The 19,309-nt window shown below is 38.4% G+C and overlaps 1 protein-coding gene across 1 annotated transcript; it reads right to left on the bottom strand.

Moving 5' to 3' along the window:
• Positions 1-8,233: 8,233 nt before the first annotated feature.
• Positions 8,234-18,651, bottom strand: MMP12 (matrix metallopeptidase 12). The gene is made up of 10 exons (XM_086338274.1): positions 18,500-18,651; positions 17,800-18,047; positions 17,080-17,228; positions 16,646-16,771; positions 12,818-12,979; positions 12,184-12,307; positions 11,236-11,369; positions 10,709-10,868; positions 9,920-10,023; positions 8,234-9,041 (listed from the first exon to the last, which is right to left on the bottom strand). Exons 1-10 carry the CDS (start codon positions 18,602-18,604, stop codon positions 8,938-8,940), a joined length of 1,416 nt encoding a protein of 471 aa, XP_086194400.1. The 5' UTR covers positions 18,605-18,651; the 3' UTR covers positions 8,234-8,937.
• Positions 18,652-19,309: the final 658 nt, after the last annotated feature.

The following is a 19,309-nucleotide window of genomic DNA, read 5'->3' as shown; positions in this document are numbered from 1 at the left end:
GAAGCAGAAGGGAGACAGGTGTGAAAAGGTGCACGGTCCAAGCATAACCCCAAACTGCCAAATCTACCTGACAAGTCACCTTTCAGCTAGAAAACTGAAAACAAACTGAGAAACAAGAACTCTGTTAAACATTTTAAAGCTGGACCTATGCATTCTGAAATTGCCCGTTTGGGGTCAGTTGGCAGTTGTATGTCTTTATGTAATTTTCCAAGGTGGTTCAGGAGAAATTTAGTAACTCTAGCAAGTCTGAGCATCTCTTTTGGTAACTTGTCCTATGGAAGGTTATCTTGGATGGGTATGAAAAATCTAAGGTCACAATTTCTTTTCTCTCATCCAAAATCAACATGCCTCTGATAGAGATGTAGTTTCAGTGTTTTCTAGCTCATTGAAAAATAAATGTTCTAGTCCCTGATCAGACATTTGAGGGGAAAAAAAAAATCTTTGTAGTTCTTTAAAATGACTGCAAGTTCCTGAAGTTTTATAAGATAAACATAGATAAGCCTCCAAATCTTTTTTTCTAATATAGCTTCTCTGACCCTATAAATAGTGAAAAAGTATATTATAAAACAATTTTGTATATTCTAAAGCAATTTTGTTTTCAATGTTATAACTTTTCCTTTTATGTGCCATATATAGTACATGCTCATTGCAGCACTATTTACAGTAGCCGTGACATGGAAACAACCTAATTGTCCAATGACAGATGAACGGATAAAGCTGTGGCACACACGTACAATGGAATATTACTTAGCCATAAAAAGGAATGAAATTGAGTCATTCGTAGAGATATGGATGGACCTAGTCTGTCATACGGAGTGATGTAAGTCAGAAAGAGAAAAGTAAATATTATGTATTAATGTATATGTATGAAGTCTAGAAAGATGGTACAGATGAACCTATGTCCAGGGCAAGAATAGAGACATAAACATAGAAAATGGACATGTGGGAGTGGGAGGTGGGGAGGGTGGGGCAAATTTGGAGATTAGGATTGACATATATACACTACCATGTGTGAAATAGATAGCTAGTGGGAACCTGCTGTAAAACACAGGAAGCTCAGCCCAGTACTCTGTGACGTGATAGGGTGGTAGTTGGGAGGTCTCAGAGGGAGGGAATATATGTAAATATATAGTTGATTCACTTCACTGTACAGCAGAAAGTAACACAACATTGTAAAGCAATTATGAAGTGAAGTGAAGTGATAGTTGCTGAGTCATGTCTGACTCTTTGAGAACCCCCTGCCAGGCTCCTCCATCCATGGAATTCTCCAGGCCAGAATACTGGAGTGGGTAGCCTTTCCTTTCTCCAGGGGATCTTCCCACCCAGGGATCAAATATGGGTCTCCTGCATTGCAGGTGGATTCTTTACCAACTGAGCTATCAGGGAAGCCCTTAGTTTGTTGAGATCCACAAAGCACCTTGCTGGTATTTTGACTGAGGCCAGTTGTCTTCTTAGACTGAAAGTTTTCCCACGTAATGTTTCTGCCAGATAAGCGAGAACACTGCTTCTAGGAGATTTATCTGGTAGTAGTGATGAGCTGGACTAGCAGGAGGAGAAGGTAAAGCTGACTGGTTTATAGGGGCTATTATAATCTAAGTGAGCCGTAAGGAGAACCAGAGGACTGCAGATGTAAGTCCTATATAAGGAAAGAGATGATACAGACAGAAAAGGGACAGGAAGGATAAAAAAATAATAAGAAGAAGAAGAAGGAGGCATTAGTTCCATTCAGTCACTCAGTCGTGTTCGACTCTTTGCGACCCCATGGACTGCAGCACGCCAGGCCTCCCTGTCCATCACCAACTCCTGGAGTCTACTCAAACTAATGTCCATCAAGTCATGGATGCCATCCAACCATCTCATCCTCTGTCGTCCCCTTCTCCTCCCACCTTCAATCTTTCCCAGCATCAGGGTCTTTTCAAATCAGATGGCCAAAGTATTGGAGTTTCAGTTTCAGAATCAGTCTTTCCAATGAACATTCAGGACTGATTTCCTTTAGGATGGACTGGTTGAATCTCCTTGCAGTCCAAGGGACTCTCAAGAGTCTTCTCCAACACTACAGTTCAAAAGCATCAATTCTTTGGTTCTCAGCTTTCTTTATGGTCCAACTCTCACATCCATACATGACCGCTGGAAGAACCATAGCTTTGACTAGATGGACCTTTTTTGGCAAAGTAATATCTCTGCTTTTTAATATGCTGTCTAGATTGGTCATAACTTTTCTCCCAAGGAGCAAGCGTCTTTTAATTTCAAGGCTGCAATCACCATCTGCAGTGATTTTGGAGCCCAAGAAAATAAAATCTCTCACTGTTTCTATTGTTTCCCCATCTATTTGCCATGAAGTGATGGGACCAGATGCCATGATCTTAGTTTTTTGAATGTTGAGTTTTAAGCCAACTTTTTCACTCTCCTTTTTCACTTTCATTAAGAGGCTCTTTAGTTCTTCATTTTCTGCCATAAGGGTGGTGTCATCTGTGTATCTGAGATTATTGATATTTCTCTCAAAAATCTTGATTCCAGCTTGTGCTTCATTCAGCCCGGCATTTTGCATGGTGTACTCTGACTATAAGTTAAATAAGCAGGGTGACAATATACAGCCTTGACGTACTCCTTTCTTTCCCAATTTGGAACCAGTCTATTGTTCCATGTCCAGTTCTAACTGTTGTTTCTTGACCTGCATACAGAATTCTCAGGAGGCAGGTAAGGTGGTCTGGTATCCCCATCTCTTGAAGAATTTTCCATCTCTTGAAGAAGGTATGGCATGCCATTAATCTTGTAAAATGGGAAGAACTGAGATTAACTAGTCTATAGTTAAAGGCTTCCCTGGTGGCTCAGATGGTAAAGAATCTGCTTGCAATGCGGGAGACTCAGGTTTGATCCCTGGATTGAGAAGATTCCCCTGGAGAGGAAAATGGCAACTCACTCCAGTACTCTTGCTTAGAGAATTCCATGGATGGAGGAGTCTGGCAGGCTACAGTCCATGGGGTTGCAAAGAGTCGGACAGAATTGAATGACTATCACTTTCACTTTTCACAGTTAAGATTGATTCACAGTTCCTTTCTTTGTGACTTGACAGGTCTGTGCCTAGTATGGAAAAAAGCAAAGATTAAATAAGATCAAGCAATGTTATTTATTCAGCGCTTGCTGTAGAGGAAAGTCAGCCACTGAAATTCATGTTTTGGCAGACAAACTCAAAGCAGACAGACACATGGAAAACGTTATGGTCGGGGAAAGGGAAGTTTCCACATGTATCCTGATTGGAAACTGTTGATATGGGGACACTGTAGCTGGGCTAACTAGAAGTGGGCATCCTGTGCTATTGGTTAGGAGGTACATATTCGAATTTTTCTGATTGATCCAAGTTGGAAACAAGACAAAAACGAGAGAGGCTGTCAGTTTCTCAGCAAATGTTGGACATTTGGGATTGTCACAAAAGCTACCTTTTAGCCTCCTAGATTGTCACTGGAGATATCAATCTAGCTTCCTGCACTTACACGCTGCTTTCCTGGGTTGTTTATTGCATATAAAGGGATTGGTTTCCTGGGCAGACTGCTACAGATAATGGGTCAAAGTTCTGTTTTCATGTATAGTTTAATCATTGTCTGTTCTTCTGTTCAGTCTCTCACTGAAAAAGTTGTCTCTACTCTGTGCCATAAAAGAAGAAGGTTTGGAGTATTTGCACTCGGCTGAATTACTTCTTCTTTAGTTCTCCATATATTATTTACTTAAATTCTGGAATTCATAAGTATTATATTCCAGGGCTTAAGTCAGATATCTGTAACCAGTAATACTCATTGCCCTGACAAAGCCATGTAATGGTCCTGGGCAATGCTTTGCCATGGTTAAGACAACTCATCTTCTTATGAGTCATGATTTGTAAATGCTGACACATTTTTGGACAGGTCACATTATGTAAGGAGGACAGAATGAAACTATATTGCGGTAATAGCTAAAGTAGAGTTGGCTATGTACCAAAGCATGGCTAACTCACATAAACCTACAGAGCTAGTGGTAGGGTGCCAGCTTACTCCCCATTAAAATTATACCATTAGAAGAAAGAAATAAAGATTCTGAACTTTCATTATTTTATATGCTTTTAGGTAATTAAAGCCCATTACTTTTCTTGGAGTGTGTAATACAGTCTTCACTTTTAAAAAAGATATGGTCTTGTTCCTTTGATTGGAAGATTTTCCTCTGCCCTCTCATTTTGCCTAATTTTTTGTGTTGTGTTTGTATCAGCTATGTCAGTTGCATTTCTAGATCTTGGAAAAGTGGCATCATGGGGCTCAGCAACATGCTCCCCTCTGGTTACCAAAGCTATGTGCTGTAGGAGTGCCCCTTTCTCTTGTGGTTGGGCCAGCTACTGTGGGCACACTGGAAGGCAGGGCTGGCACAGACGGCTGCGGGCTCTTGCCTCGTGCAGTGACTGTGGGCCTGTGGGAAGGTGGGGTCATGTTCCTTTGGGGCTAGCTGCACAGGCTGGGTCTGCGGGCCCTCTGGGCTGGTGTCAGCTCACTGGTAGGGAGGGGTAGAATAGACATTTTTATTTCTATTTTAAGAATGAAGGAAAAAGGGCAGAGAGAAAGTAAACAATTTGTTTGGTGTCACAGAGCCAGTAAGTGTATATTACAGTTCTGAGAATTGTTTCACCCAAACTTAAGCTCTTTCTGCTTTGCCACTTTGATTCTGTTGACTGATAATCTTTCAACTAAGAAGGAGCATGATCTGATACTATTTGGCTCAATAATTAGGGGCAAGATAAAATAGTTAATAAATTATTAACAGCAACAAGAATCTTACTCCCAGGTTCTGTACTTTTTTTGGAGCAGTCAAGTTGACAAGAAAATATCTTGAGGGAGATGTGAGCATAAATGAAGTTTGAGGTTTGAGAAGTTTTTCCACTTTTTCTCTAAATTCATGACCTAGAACAAAATGTTCCCATTTTATAAACGCATAAAATATTGTTTTCAAAGAAAGGAAAGATTGTGAAATGTGTTTTGAGCCACAAAGGTACTGAATTGTATGTTTATGGTCAGAACTTTAGAGATGGTTTTTTTGATGAGCACTTACGAATTCATGGCCAGCAAGATTTTCAATGGTAATTTTCTGGAATTGGAATATTGACCAGCCTTGGTGAATAAGAAGACTTAGGATTTTGGAATCTCAGTAAAATATATTCACTGCTCACAGACATTTGTCTTAAGTGGGCAGCATAAGTGGAAGATAATTGACAGGAAAGACTGGACTTAGAAAGAGGAGAGGGAAGTCAGAAATTCATGAAAGGCACCTCCAAACTGAAGACCACCAGACATATGCTGGGACAAGAGACATATCCAGGTTTCAGTTTTCAAGAATATGAACATTTGAGAAAGAAAAATTTTGGAAAGGGTTAAGTCCAGGCTAAGATGATGTTAAAAACAAATGAAATGCAGAGATTGAATTTAATTTGAAGGCACTACAAACTCTTGTCTCTATTTGTTTTATAGGTTTGAATAAACAACAGTTGCATCATTTCTGCTACCTAATGTGTATGTGAATTTGAACAAATGTTTTAACTTTTCTGAACTTCATTTTTAAACTTGTGAGATCAGGATACTGATACATAGCTTGTAATGTGGGTATAAAGATTCAATTCAGTTCAGTTGCTCAGTTGTGACCAACTCTTTCCAACGCCGTGGACTGTAGCACACCAGGCTTCCCTGTTCTTCACCAACTCCTAGAGTTTACTCAAACTCATGTCCATCAAGTCAGTGATGCCATCCAACCATCTCATCCTCTGTCGTCCCCTTCTCTTCCTGCCTTCAATTTTTCCCAGCATCAGGGTATTTTCCAGTGAGTCAGTTCTTCCCATCAGGTGGCCAAAGTATTGGAGTTTCAGCTTCAGCATCAGTCCTTCCAATGAATATTCAGGACTGATTTCCTTTAGAATTGACTGGTTGGATCTCCTTGCAGTCCAAGGGACTCTCAAGAGTCTTCTCCAACACCACAGTTCAAAAGCATCAGCTTTCTTTATAGTCCAACTCTCACATTCATACATGACTACTGGAAAACCCATAGCTTTAACTAGATAGACCTTTGTTGGCAAAGTAATGTCTTTGCTTTTTAACATGCTGGCTAGGTTGGTCATAATTTTCCTTCCAAGGAGCAAGCGTCTTTTAATTTCATGGCTGCAGTCACCATCTGCAGTGATTTTGGAGTGCCCCAAAATAAAAATCTTTCACTGTTTCCACTGTTTCCCCATCTATTTGCCATGAAATGATAGGACCAGATGCCATGATCTTAGTTTTCTGAATGTTAAGTTTTAAGCCAACTTTTCCACTCTCCTTTTTTACTTTCATCAAGAGGCTCTTTAGTTCTTCTCTTTCTTCCATAAGGGTGGTGTCATCTGCATATCTGAGGTTATTGATATTTCTCCCGGCAATCTTGATTCCAACTTGTGCTTCATCCAGCCCGGAATTTTGCATGATATACTCTTCATGGAATTAAATAAACAGGGTGACAATATACAGCCTTGACGTACTCCTTTCTTTCTCAATTTGGAACCAGTCTGTTGTTCCATGTCCAGTTCTAACTATTGCTTCTTGACCTACATACAGATTTCTCAGGAGGCAGGTAAGGTGGTCTGGTATTCCCATCTCCTTAAGAATTTTCCACAGTTTGTTGTGATTCACACAGTCAAAGGCTTTGGTGTAGTCAATAAAGCAGAAGTAGATGTTTTTCTGGAACTCTCTTGTTTTTCAATGATCCAAAGGATGTTGGCAATTTGATCTCTGGTTCCTCTGCCTTTTCAAAATCCAGCTTGAATATTTGGAAGTTCACGATTCACATTCTGTTGAAGCCTAGCTTGGAGAATTTGGGGCATTATTTTGCTAGAGTGTGAAATAAGTACTGTTTTGCAGTGGTTTGAACATTCTTTGGCCTTTCCCTTCTTTGGGATTGGAAGAAAAAAGATCCTTTCCAGTCCTATGGCCACTGCTGAGTTTTCCAAATGTGCTGGCATATTGAGTGCAGCACTTTAACAGCATCATTTTTAAGGATTTGAAATAGCTCAGCTGGAATTCCATCACCTCCTTTAGCTTTGTTCATAGTGATGCTTCCTAAGGCCCACCTGACTTCACACTCCAAGGTATCTGGCTCTAGGTGAGTGATCTCATGTGGTTATCTGGATCAAGATGATCTTTTTTGTATAGTTCTTCTGTGTATTCTTGCCACCTCTTCTGAATATCTTCTGCTTCTGTTAGATCCATACCATTTCTGTCCTTTATTGTGCCCATCTTTGCATGAAATGTTCCCTTAGTATCTCTAATTTTCTTGAAGAGATATCTAGTCTTTCCCATTCTACTGTTTTCCTCTATTTGCACTGATCACTGAAGAAGGTTTTCTTATCTCTCCTTGCTACTCTTTGGAACTCTGCTTTCAAATAGGTATATCTCTCCTTTTCTCCTTTGCCTTTAGCTTCTCTTCTTTTCTCAGCTATTTGTAAGCCCTCCTCCTGAGTTGAAATAGGCTTGACCATTTCTTAGATCTTGAATATATCAATCAGCAATGATGTGAAAATACATAGAAAACTACGAGGGTTCCACAAACCCATAAGTTGTTAGTGATTATGTGCATATGTTAAGTGCACGTATTTTAGTATATGTGCAATCCAGAGAGAGAATGTGTGTTAAGAGAAACCTGACGACTGCGATGAAAAATTTACTGAAGTGGGAAGTTCGCATTTCACTCCTTTTTCTCTCCAGGCTCGCGGTCATGCACTGCAGGCGGTCCTTGGGGTTGTTTGTGGTCTGGAGAATGCTGTCTAGATTTGAGACCAAAGACTCAGGTGGCTTTAGGCAAGTGACCAAAACAAATATGATGTTTTCCTGTTTCTGGTTGCCTTATCTCTCTTTCACCCCTTTATGCAGTAACAGACATTTTATTCAATAGTGAAAGTGAAAAGAAAGAAAGTGAAAGTGAAATAGCTCAGTCGTGTCCAACTCTTTGCCACCCTGTGGACGGTAGCCCACCTCCATCCATGGGATTCTCCAGGGAAGAGTACTGGAGTGGGTTGCCATTTCCTTCTCTAGGGGATCTTCCCAATCCAGGGATCAAACCCAGGTCTCCCACATTGTAGGCAGATGCTTTACTGTCTGAGCCACTAGGGAAGTCCAACCATTATTTAATAGTAGGTCCAAAATTATTTTCAAAACACATATTCTGTTTTTAACGAAAAAAATTCTTAAAAACCAAATACTTTCTTTCAAGTTTTTATTTGAGCAATACATATATTATAAAAGATAACAGAAAAGTCAACACAAACAATAGAATAAAATTATATTATCACCATAATTATATGATTTATTTATATATTACTTTCGTTAATTGTCATTTAAAAAGTTCTAAGTATAGTCTACTTTTGTTGTTGCTGTTCAGTCACCAAGTTGTATCCAACTCTTTGCGACACCATGGACTGCAGCACACCAGGCCTCCCTGTCGTTCACCATCTCCCAGAGTTTGCCCAATACATGTCTATTGAGTCGCTGATGCCATCCAACTATCTCATCCTCTGTTGCCCTCTTCTCCTTCTGCCTTTACCCCCAAATAATTAAAATACCCTTGCTGAAACATACAGTGGTTACAGAGACTAATCATTTCTTGACTTAATTAAGCCAAAGAAATAATTAAAATTGGTCAGTTGAAGGATATTAGGAACCAAGATATTCTTTTGGCCTTTGAAGGTATCTGTTCAGAGTTCAATAAAAACTGACAATGAGCATTTTTAAAATCAAATAATCTTATATATATTATATAATCACTTGCCTATATAGTCATTTATCTGTGGTTCATAGATTTTACCTTATGATAACATATCTCCATACATGGTACTGGGCACATAGCAAGTATATAATAAATACTTTTTAAACTGAAGTGAACTGACAAACACCAGTAATTATATCATTACTTACAACCTAGCACAGTACTGCTTTTTAGACTTTCAACGACACGTTGGGCTAGGACATTATATTTAAGTAATATAGAGCCTTGGAAGAAATAGTAGTGTCCTAAAAATGAAAAAAAAAAGAAATATTTTAATTCTCTGATTGCATTCTTAAAAAAAAAAAAGATAACCTAGATTAAACAAGATCAAATTCAAGATTATGAAGTTGGATTTCTTGATTAGATATCCTGCCCTCAGATATCTACCTATTACTAGTCTTTTCACCATAAATATCTTTATTATCATTAATGAGCAGTTTGTTTGGTCTTTAAGACTGACTCTTAAAAATGTAAATGTTTTTGAAAATTCACACTCCAGGTGGAGAATTCAGAATGGAAGAGAGGAGAGTGAATTCAGGTAGGGTGCATAGAAGTATTGATGGGGAAAGTAAATAAAACATGGGGACAAGAATACAACCCAAAATATCTTGACCCAAAGATATCTTGCTTAGCCTGACCTTGCTGGAAGACATTCATAAACACAAATTCAAATAAATTCAAACTTCTTTCATCCCACCCTGAGACTCAGTCCATGAGAACCCATGAAGGGTGGAAGGGACTGAAAGGAAGTTAAAGAACTCAGGACATAAAAATGTGTAAAAGATTCCTGCTTGCCTTGACTGCTATCCGCTTGCTTACGTATACTGTGAAGCTTGACGTGATGGAAATCCTAGAGACTCAGACATATGAAAGTGGCAAGAATTATCTGCTCCCTGTCTGATAGACCACCCTAGTATAAATCTATTATTGATGCCACCTCACTCTTTCTTCTGGCCCACCTATTCTGAGCCAAAAAAATTGCAGATTTTCTCTCTGTGGCCTTTGGAGAACTGCAGAACTTTCTCTTCCAATTTGGAGCCCTTTTCTCTGATCTTGAAGACTCTATAATCCAGTATTTTAATAAGGGTTTTCCATTCTTTTCATGGTTTCCCAATCCACTTACTGTTGTAATAGAAGACTGCATCAATTTTGGGGCCAATTCCTGGGAAGTATGTAGTAATCAACTTGGGATAACCAGGGTCCAGGAATTGTCTCCTCTCGTCATACCTGAGCAAAGAAATAACCAGCAGAAACTACATCAAAATATGGATTTCATGACATTAAGCTTGATATTTGATGGTTATGAATCACAAAACCTGCCTTATTCTCTTCTGAAAGAGTTTAAACTGTACCCATAGGAAAACCAAGGACCTAAACCATTCACAGATTAGGACTCAAACCCTAGGCTTCTTGACTTCCAGTCAAGCACTCTCCCCGCTCTGCCAGAATGCTTCTGCCCATGCTAGAGCCTGACTCTCTGACTTCCAGCTAGTGAAGACCTGGAACAACCTGCTGTCACTCACAGCATGGTTCCCTCATTCTGTCTCCTTGGGGTCCAACATTTCCAGAAAGGAATCTGAAAATGCATACGCCCTGCAAACTGACTGCAAATACTAGGTCTCATACATCGACACCTCTCTTTTTCAATTCATTTCCACTGTGATTAGTAACATGACATTTTATTTAAAGTGCTCCTTTTAAAACATGTATTGTCATCTCCTATCATAAACCAACAGTACAGAGAAAAGAATTAGGTTGAAAACAACTGTTCCAGTGCTATATTATCTTGATCCCTCTTGTAGGAAAATCAAGGGCTGTTTAAAATTTAGATTAAAGGCTGTCTTCTGAAAAATCCCATTCCCTGAGTGTTTCACAAATCTTAGGGGTCAAATCATCAACCGTTAAAGCTCACCTCCAAAACTTGTTACCTACAAAGAAGTAGGTCTTATAGAAAAGTGGGTTAAAAACAGCTGCATCAATTTTTTTCACTGAGGAGGGGAAGCCCAAAGAATGTATGCTCTTGGGATAGTTTAACTGCGGTTTCAAATTGTTCATTAACCAGTACTTGTCATCTGTAAAGACAAAGAGAACAGGTAGATTGTAATCATACAGAAAGAGTAATAGAAATACTGACTCAGCACAAGAAACATCATTCTTATTTCATAGATTCAAAATATATTACTCCTATTCTTAAACATGGTTTACCTTCTATAGCTCTGTATTTTTTTTCCAAAGTATTATCTTATATTTCATAAAATTTTGCAATAAGCTTTACATATTAGCTAAGTATATTTACCCTATTTGGGGCTATATTTCAGAGCCTCCATTAATAAAAGTCTGGAGTGCCTTTTTAAAAGTTCTTTAAATGTACTACTATTTCCTTAATTTGTTCTCTTCCTTAGAAGTAGACTCAATAGCAAAACTAAACATTGGAATTACCTTTAAAAAGAAAAACATGACTTCTGTCTGCAATTTCATAAGCAGCTTGAATGTAAGACGGTAGGTTTGGACCTAAAGAAGAAATTAAACTAACGCTGGTTTTTGGACTCTCAGCAAGCTTCCACCAGAAGAACCTGACAAGAAACATTTAACACATTAAAAGATCTCTGTAGACCACAGAACCATGAAGAGGGAAGGACCTGTGAAAGAACTTCATGTTTCTTTCCAGCAGCTTCACATTCTATTCTATGGGCATTTGTGTAGGAGAACCACACGCAGAGGATTTTAATCACCTCCAATACTAGCAATGATCTTAACAGGCAGACTGGCATATGGAAATACGTGGAGCTTGGAACCAAGGTATCCAGGTTCTAGTCTGAGCTCACAGCCCAGGCACCAGTTCTGTAACCTAAAGGAAGTCAACTCAACCTCAAGTATCTCAGTTCCATAAACTCAATAATGGGGAATATTTGTTCTATCTATCAAATACTAATTTTCTTCACTGCCCCACCCATCCAATATCTGGTTCAATATATGTTCTAAGACAAAAACCATACATCATCCTGGAATTCTCTTTTTTATAATCAAGAATCGAGTCTGGTACTCTGTCACAGCTTTAAGTCCAGATTTGACCATCTTAATTAAAATCTATCAGTATGATTAAAATAGTCTGACATCCTTGCTACCTGTTTTATCTGTCCCCAACCCAGATTCTTGCCACAGATCCATTTTTACAGCTCAGTTTTCTAGTTAAAACAAATATAATCACACTGCTCTCCTGCTTCAAGATCCTCAAGATCTCTCCATTGCCTTCAGAATCAAGTCCAAGTTCCAACTCACAGATTTTATCTACTTCGTTTGTAAATCACGTTTCACCATTCTCTCTCACACACAAAAAAATCTTAGGGATCAGCCTTTAATACTTGTTAGATGTGAAAATGATCTTACCAGTCTTTAAAGAAAAAAATTTTATCTCCCACAGTAGTAACAGCATCAAAACTCATATTGGGGTCACAAGCAGCTGGGTTTCTATTGTCAGGATTTGATGGAACTTGGTGTTTATCTGGACGTCCTGAAAGTACATTTCAAGAAGCATTAGAAGAAAAAAAAATGCCTTTTAGTTTTTAAGATGAAGAAACACTCTTTAAAACATTCAATGTTCTTGATGAAAAATACTTAAAAAGCAATTTATGTTTTCTATAACATTCACAGGAATACAACAAATATTTTTCCCCTTCCATGTGGTTGCAACATTGTAGAGAATAAAAATCTGATCACTCTGTTCTCCTGTTCTGGTTAGATTATTTGTCCATATACCTTCTTCAAAAGACAATGGTATGCTGGATGGGAAGAACAGATTTCAGACCAGAAGACTCAGGTTTTGCCTCTGGCCCAGGCATTAACATGCTAGGTCCCCTTGTACTCATTCATAAATGAAGATAATATCTATGTTGCCTATACCTTACAGAATTTTCATGGGGTTCAAAGAGAAGATAAATCTTAATGTTTATCCAAATGCTGATAGTATGAGATTATTCATGAGTATCTTTATTTGGCAAAATGGTGAAGAAATTCAACTCACCATAGAGAGACTGAATGCCACGTATGTCATCAGTAGAGAGGCGAAATCTCCTGTAGTCAACATCTCTGTAGCTGGGAAACATTATGGCACGTGTATCGCTGGAATGGTCAAGACCCAAGGAATGGCCAATCTCATGAACAGCAACTAGGAACAAGTTTGGGCCTAAGAGAGAACCAGTGAAATCTATTGGCACCTACAGAACAATGACACAACATCTGACACCGTGAAAAGGGAAACTTTTAGAAATATCTCACTTTCCTCCTTCATGAGCAAGCTTTTTCAGCCTTGGCACTGTCGACATAGGACAGACTCCTCTTTGCTGTCAGGGTTGTCCTGTGTATTATGGATCTTTATAAGTCTCTAGTTTTACCGTTGAATTCAAGTAGCACACTCCCCTCTAGTTTTGACAACCAAAAAAATGTTTCCACATATTCTTTTTCTTTTCTTTTTATTGGGATATAAAGTGAAAGTGAAGTTGCTCGGTCATGTCCGACTCTTTGCGACCCCATGGACTGTAGCCCGCCAGGCTCCTCCATCCATGGGATTCTCCAGGCCAGAGTACTGGAGAGGGTTGCCATTTCCTCCTCCAGGGGATCTTCCCCACCCAGGGATCGAACCCAGGTCTCCCGCACTGCAGGCAGACTCTTTTCCATCTGAGCCACCAGGAAAATAGTCGCTTTAAAATATTGTGTTAGTTTCCGCAGTACAATGAAGTGAATCAGCTATATGCATACATATGTCCCCTCCCTCTGGGAACTCCTTCCCATCCCCTCATCCCAGCCGTCTTGGTCACCACAGAGCACCAAGCTGAGCTGCCTCTTCTATACAGCAGGTTCCCACTAGCTGTCTGCTTTACATGTGGTAGTGTATGCCTCTGGTTAAGGACCGCTGCACTCTCAAATGAAATATGTTCCATTGTCAAAACTTCTGGAATAACTCACAGCTGTGTTCATTGCTCCTAAATAATTCTCAACTCACATGACCTTGTTCTGCTTTTCTCTTAATCAGGCTTCAGTGGATATAGAAAAGTCTTTGGTAACCTTCCTTTACAAAGCTCAAATCTTAAATCCATATTAAGGTACGGTATTGTGAGTCACTGAGAAAAACACCACATTATGTCTAATACTTACACAACCAAAAGGAAGTCATTTTGTTCTCTATTTTCAGATGAGGATATAGTATCAGCAAGATTAAATGACAAATTAAGTGCCTGAGCCAAGATTCACATCCAAATTTCTTGGCTCTAAAAATTTCTTGGATGACCCTTTTCCTAAACATGATTCCCAATGAAATCAAAGAGACTATATTTACACTTTAGACATATTTACACTACCACATTATAGTTATAACTGTTATTTTTTTTTTTTTTTCTGTATGTCCCAGAGGCTGTATCTTTGTAGGTAAGAGACAAGGGTGTGCCCTTTCTCTCAGATTTCCTAATTCTCAGAAGATTTGAAAATTCCTGATTTTTTAAAAAATCACATCCTGGGCCATAAAGCTAGCCTTGGTAAATTCAAAAAATAGAAATCATTCCAAGCATCTTTCCTGACCACAATGCAGTAAGATTAGATCTCAATTACAGGAGAAAAACTATTAAAAATTCCAACATACGGAGGCTGAACAACACGCTGCTGAATAACCAACAAATCACAGAAGAAATCAAAAAAGAAATCAAAATTTGCATAGAAACGAATGAAAATGAAAATACAACAACCCAAAACCTGTGGGACACGGTAAAAGCAGTCCTAAGGGGAAAGTTCATAGCAATACAGGCACACCTCAAGAAATAAGAAAAAAGTCAAATAAATAACCTAACTCTACACCTAAAGCAACTAGAAAAGGAAGAAATGAAGAATCCCAGGGTTAGAAAAAAAATAAATAAATAAAATAAAATAAAAAATAAAAAAAAAATAAAAAATCTTCATTATAGTCTAATGCCTTCATTTTTTTCTTTCTTTCTCTATGGAAAAAGGAAGCTCAGAACTGACTTCCCAGGGTCACACACCATTTAGCTACAGAGCCTGATCTTGAAATAATCTCTAGAACCCAAGATGAGCAAAGAGTTCACACTTCTCTGAGGGATCTCTAAGAATACGGATCCTCCAAGCACTCCCTGTAACACACGGGTCCAGTAACAAATTCAGAGATGCTTTCACTTCTACCAAACAACGAGAAAGAAGACGCAAAGACTCATTCTCTCCACTCTGCGTAAGACTGGGAAGAGTAAACAAAACCTTTTACAATTTAGCCTAAACCTGAATTTATCTTATTCTCAATTCCTGTACTACTTGGTACAAAAGATCGCTACTGGTTCTCACCTCAAAATAATGGATTTTTGTTTGTGTTCTGCTTCCTTTTAGATTGCGTATTTCTCAGTGGCAAGACTGTGCCCTTTTCATTTCTGAATCTAAGCACCTCCATCACCTAACACCCTAATAGAAACTCAGTAAAGACTATGGGAATTGTTCATTTAATTTACTGTGTCAAAAAGAAAAAGAATTTACTGTATCACAGTTAGTCAAGAATAAGGATTTTAAATTAGGATTTTCATAAATAATTCAGTCTTTTGAAAGCTTAGAATTAAGCAAATTAAAATAAGGCAACATGGGCAAATAGAAAGTATCCATTGTGCTAAGATAGGACCTAGGAAATAAATGGTCTGGTCCCAGCTTTTTCACAAGGTAGCCTCTAACCTTTTCTCTTCTCTATCTGTAAAGGTCTGTATTAAATGACTTTCCTAAGTTTCTTTAGAATTTTAAAAATTCTCCAGGCTAATCAGCACCTTTCTCCTGTCAGATGAAAAGATTACAAACCCAAAATGCCTTTGGATAAAATTTGCACAAATTTAACATATCTACTGAGGATTTGAGGCTCAGCCAGGACCTAATCATTTGTATTTTGACAACAAAAAAAAGTTATCTTCTTAATCAAAGGTTTCATAAGCCTTAGGCCATGTGTCAAACTAAAACAAATAGCCTTTCTGGTCTATAAAAATATTGCCATCAATGCAAGCAATGTCAGCTGGGGGTGGAGATGATGGTGCTGAGTAGAGCATACTCTTGATGAATTTCTCTTTACTTCCTTTCCATATATAGTCAGTCATAGAGTCTAGAATCTCCAATAGGAATATTAAGAAAGCTTCCCATGTGACACCTTGGATTTTCCAGTGGATAGTGACTTCTCCAAATAACAGGGGATGTTCGTTACCCTCATCCCCCAACTGTCTGGGATGGATGATGAGTTTTATCCCCTCTGTAAGTACACACAAGGTATTAAATGATCAATGGGGCATTTTGAAATTTTTATCCCCAAACCACAAGAGACTACCTGACCACATAACCTTGTGTTTCTTTATAGAGATCTCTAAATCCTCTAAAACTTCATCTTTTTATGCCACTCTGAATTTAGGAAATTGTTGGCATATAATGAATCATGCAAATGATCACACTGTTCTAGGATTGTTGGCATACACAGCGTTAGTATCTGTATTTGTTTGAGTTTATGGATTGTACTGCCAAAAACTGATCCCCTAAATAATGGCTTTTTTCTTTCCATACTATGGTTCTTAAGGTTCCTGAGTGTATACTAAAAAACTAGTTTATCTTCATAGATTCTTGGAAATGAACTTTAAAATAATCTAGTCCAATATACTCCATTTATAGAGGGTGAAGTGGAAACAGTGCTACAATTTTATTCAGTGTCAAAATTGTAATCAGAAAAAGTTTTCCTGTCCTTATAATCCTTTCTCAGAATGTGGCCTTTCAAAAACAGGATATAACTTAGAATTTGTTAGGATTTTCTAATTCTTTGAGGGCTTGGGGAGCCTACCTTTGTGTCCTTTAGTCCAGGTTTCAGCCTCATCAAAATGTGCATCTCCTCCAAGACCAGCTCCAGGTGCAAAAGCATGGGCCAGGATTCCCCACGGGCCATCGAAAGAATAGGCGTCTCCATGTTCTTATTTTTTAAAAAAGAAAAAGCAAATTAGTCTGTCTACACATGTTATGTGTGTGTGTGTGAGTGTATGCTCAGTCATGTCTAACTCTTTGTGGCCCCATGGACTGTAGCCTGCTAGGTTCCTCTGTCTATGGATTTTCCAGGCAAGAATACTGGAAAGGGTTGCCATTTCCTACTCCAAGGGATCTTCCTGACCCAGGGATTGTACTCGCATTTCTTGCATCTCCTGCACTGGCAAGAATATTCTGTACTACTGTGCCACCTGGGCACGCCAAAGGAGACAGATGACATAAGTCCAAGTTCTCTACCTCGAAATGCAAATCGTATCATGATATCAGCCTCGTTGTCATGAACCTTTCTGAATTTCAGGGGGGTCACATCACTCCATACTTGAAAAGCTTTCTGGAAGGCATCGTCAACATCTTCAGGCTTCAAGTCAGGGGTGTAATTGTTGATTCTTTACCAGCAGAACAAAAGAGGAAAATACATGGAAACCATGTGTCAACTTTGTTTTATTACAATACTTCATTTCTGCTAGCATCATTCAAGAATGAATCATTCCATAAATCAGTAGTCCAGATGAGAAAAACCTGCTTCATCTACAGAAATATTTATCCTTGGGAACCTTACTTCTTAAACAGAATCTAACTTGATTTCTACTCACTTATTTACAGGTCACCATTATGAAGGATTTACATTTGTAGAGGCTTATGCCTTTTACCCCTGCTCCCAGACTTCTTCATTTATCCATCTAAATAGTCTATAAAGCTTTCTCTTGCTTCTTTTTAGATTCAGCTTCATTCTTCTTTTACTTATGGCTTTCCTACTCTGTTCTGGACTTGCAAGCCCAACAATTCCATTGAAGGAACGGTTTTCCCTTCTAGAGACATTATTTTAACACAGGGATAGTGTTAATAATTGAGGGATGCTTCCTATCTACTTCCAGATTTAGAGCTGTGTCTAATTGGCTCAAGTTTCTAGAACACAGACCTAGGGGAAAGTAGAAAAATACTTGGCTATGATGTTACCTGTAGGTGATAAGACGTTTCTTCCAGGCTGGCCGCCCTGGAAATACTTGGAAATTTTTAACATCCGGCACTCCACATCGAGGTCTGTGCATCATGTCCAGAGTAGATGTGTCCAATTGCCCAGTCACTTTTAGCCCAAAGAATTGCTGCATTTCCTGAATTTTATCCTCCATGACGCTCCTATTGACTTTCATTTTTGTCATTGGAGTTGTTTCCATCTCAAGGCCATAAAAGTTTGCCAAATATCTCTGGAAAAAATACATATATTGATACATCATTATATAGAAAGGTTTCTGTTGGGGCTCTGTGTTTATAACTTGGCTGCACACTGATACCTTTTTAAGGCAAGGGTTTAGCCATTTTGGAGAGTTACTCAGTTTTTCTGAATCTCTCACGTATATGGATGTTATGAAACTTTTGTTTGATTTTCTCTTGTTAATCTGTCTCATATCAATTTAATTTTTAGACCAGCCAGAAGAATCTAGAAAAGTAGAGGAAAATTTTTTCCTCCCAGACACTTTTTTCTTACATTCCTCTTCAGCAATAAATAAATAAAAATAAGACAACAACAAAACAGTGCTAAAATCCAATAGCTCCCTAAAACAGTTTTCAACTAGTACTTTCAGGATAAAACAGGTCAGTGAAATAAATCTTAAAGACAAAAATCAGGCTAGATAAATTCTATAGTGCCAGTTCTTACTTGAGCGAATGCCACGTCATTTTCTTCAGGGCTTGGATAGTCAGTCAGTGGGGCAGCTCCAGAAGCAGCGACCTGCAGAGCTAGTATCAACAGAAGAAACTTCATTCTACACTTCTTCTGAACAGCTTAGCCCAATGTACCCTGTTCCTTCCCAATGCAAGTTCCTTAAATGAGTCTCTTTATATAGCCCTTAGGTCAGGCTCTGCGAATACGAAATTCTTTGTGTGACTCACAGTTGATATCATCCTTTGATTTATCTCAAAAATAAATATGACCTTATTCTAGGACCAACAATGGGTCGATTAATATCTAACCCATCCATGGATCAATTGACATCAGAGATCCCTCACTCAGACAATTCAGAGTACATTTCTTCAAAATAAATAAGCTCCAACTTCCATCCCCCTTATAAAATAAGGCATTGTATGAGAAATAATAAACATCTATAATATTAAAACAATTTAAAAATGCGTTTTTAGGGAGTTCTCAACTTTCGCTATAATACTTTCCTCATATTCCTTAGAGGTGAAATAATCTTTTTTAAAAAAACTAAATTCAAGAAGTTAGATAAATAAAATTATTTTGCTAGAATAGAATACTCTGTAAGCTGAATCTAACTCCCTAGAGACCTGGTGTAGAGATTCCATGTTTAGAAAGGGAAAGTTTATAGCATCATGATGTTTTGATGTTTGTTCTCTGTGTCATACAGACGCAGATCTTACTTCTATAACTTGAGATCTTTAGGCTTCTGATTTCAGCTCTGTAACTGAGGAGAGAGATTCCAGGGGTAAATTTCCTCACATCCTTCAC

The sequence above is a fragment of the Bos grunniens genome, chromosome 15 (assembly GCF_055505025.1).
Source record: "Bos grunniens cultivar Pamir isolate PY7600 chromosome 15, Bosgru_T2T1.0, whole genome shotgun sequence".
Lineage (NCBI taxonomy): Eukaryota > Metazoa > Chordata > Mammalia > Artiodactyla > Bovidae > Bos > Bos grunniens.
The sequence above is the reverse complement of the archived record's forward strand: the minus strand, read 5'-3'. Positions and strand labels throughout refer to the sequence as shown.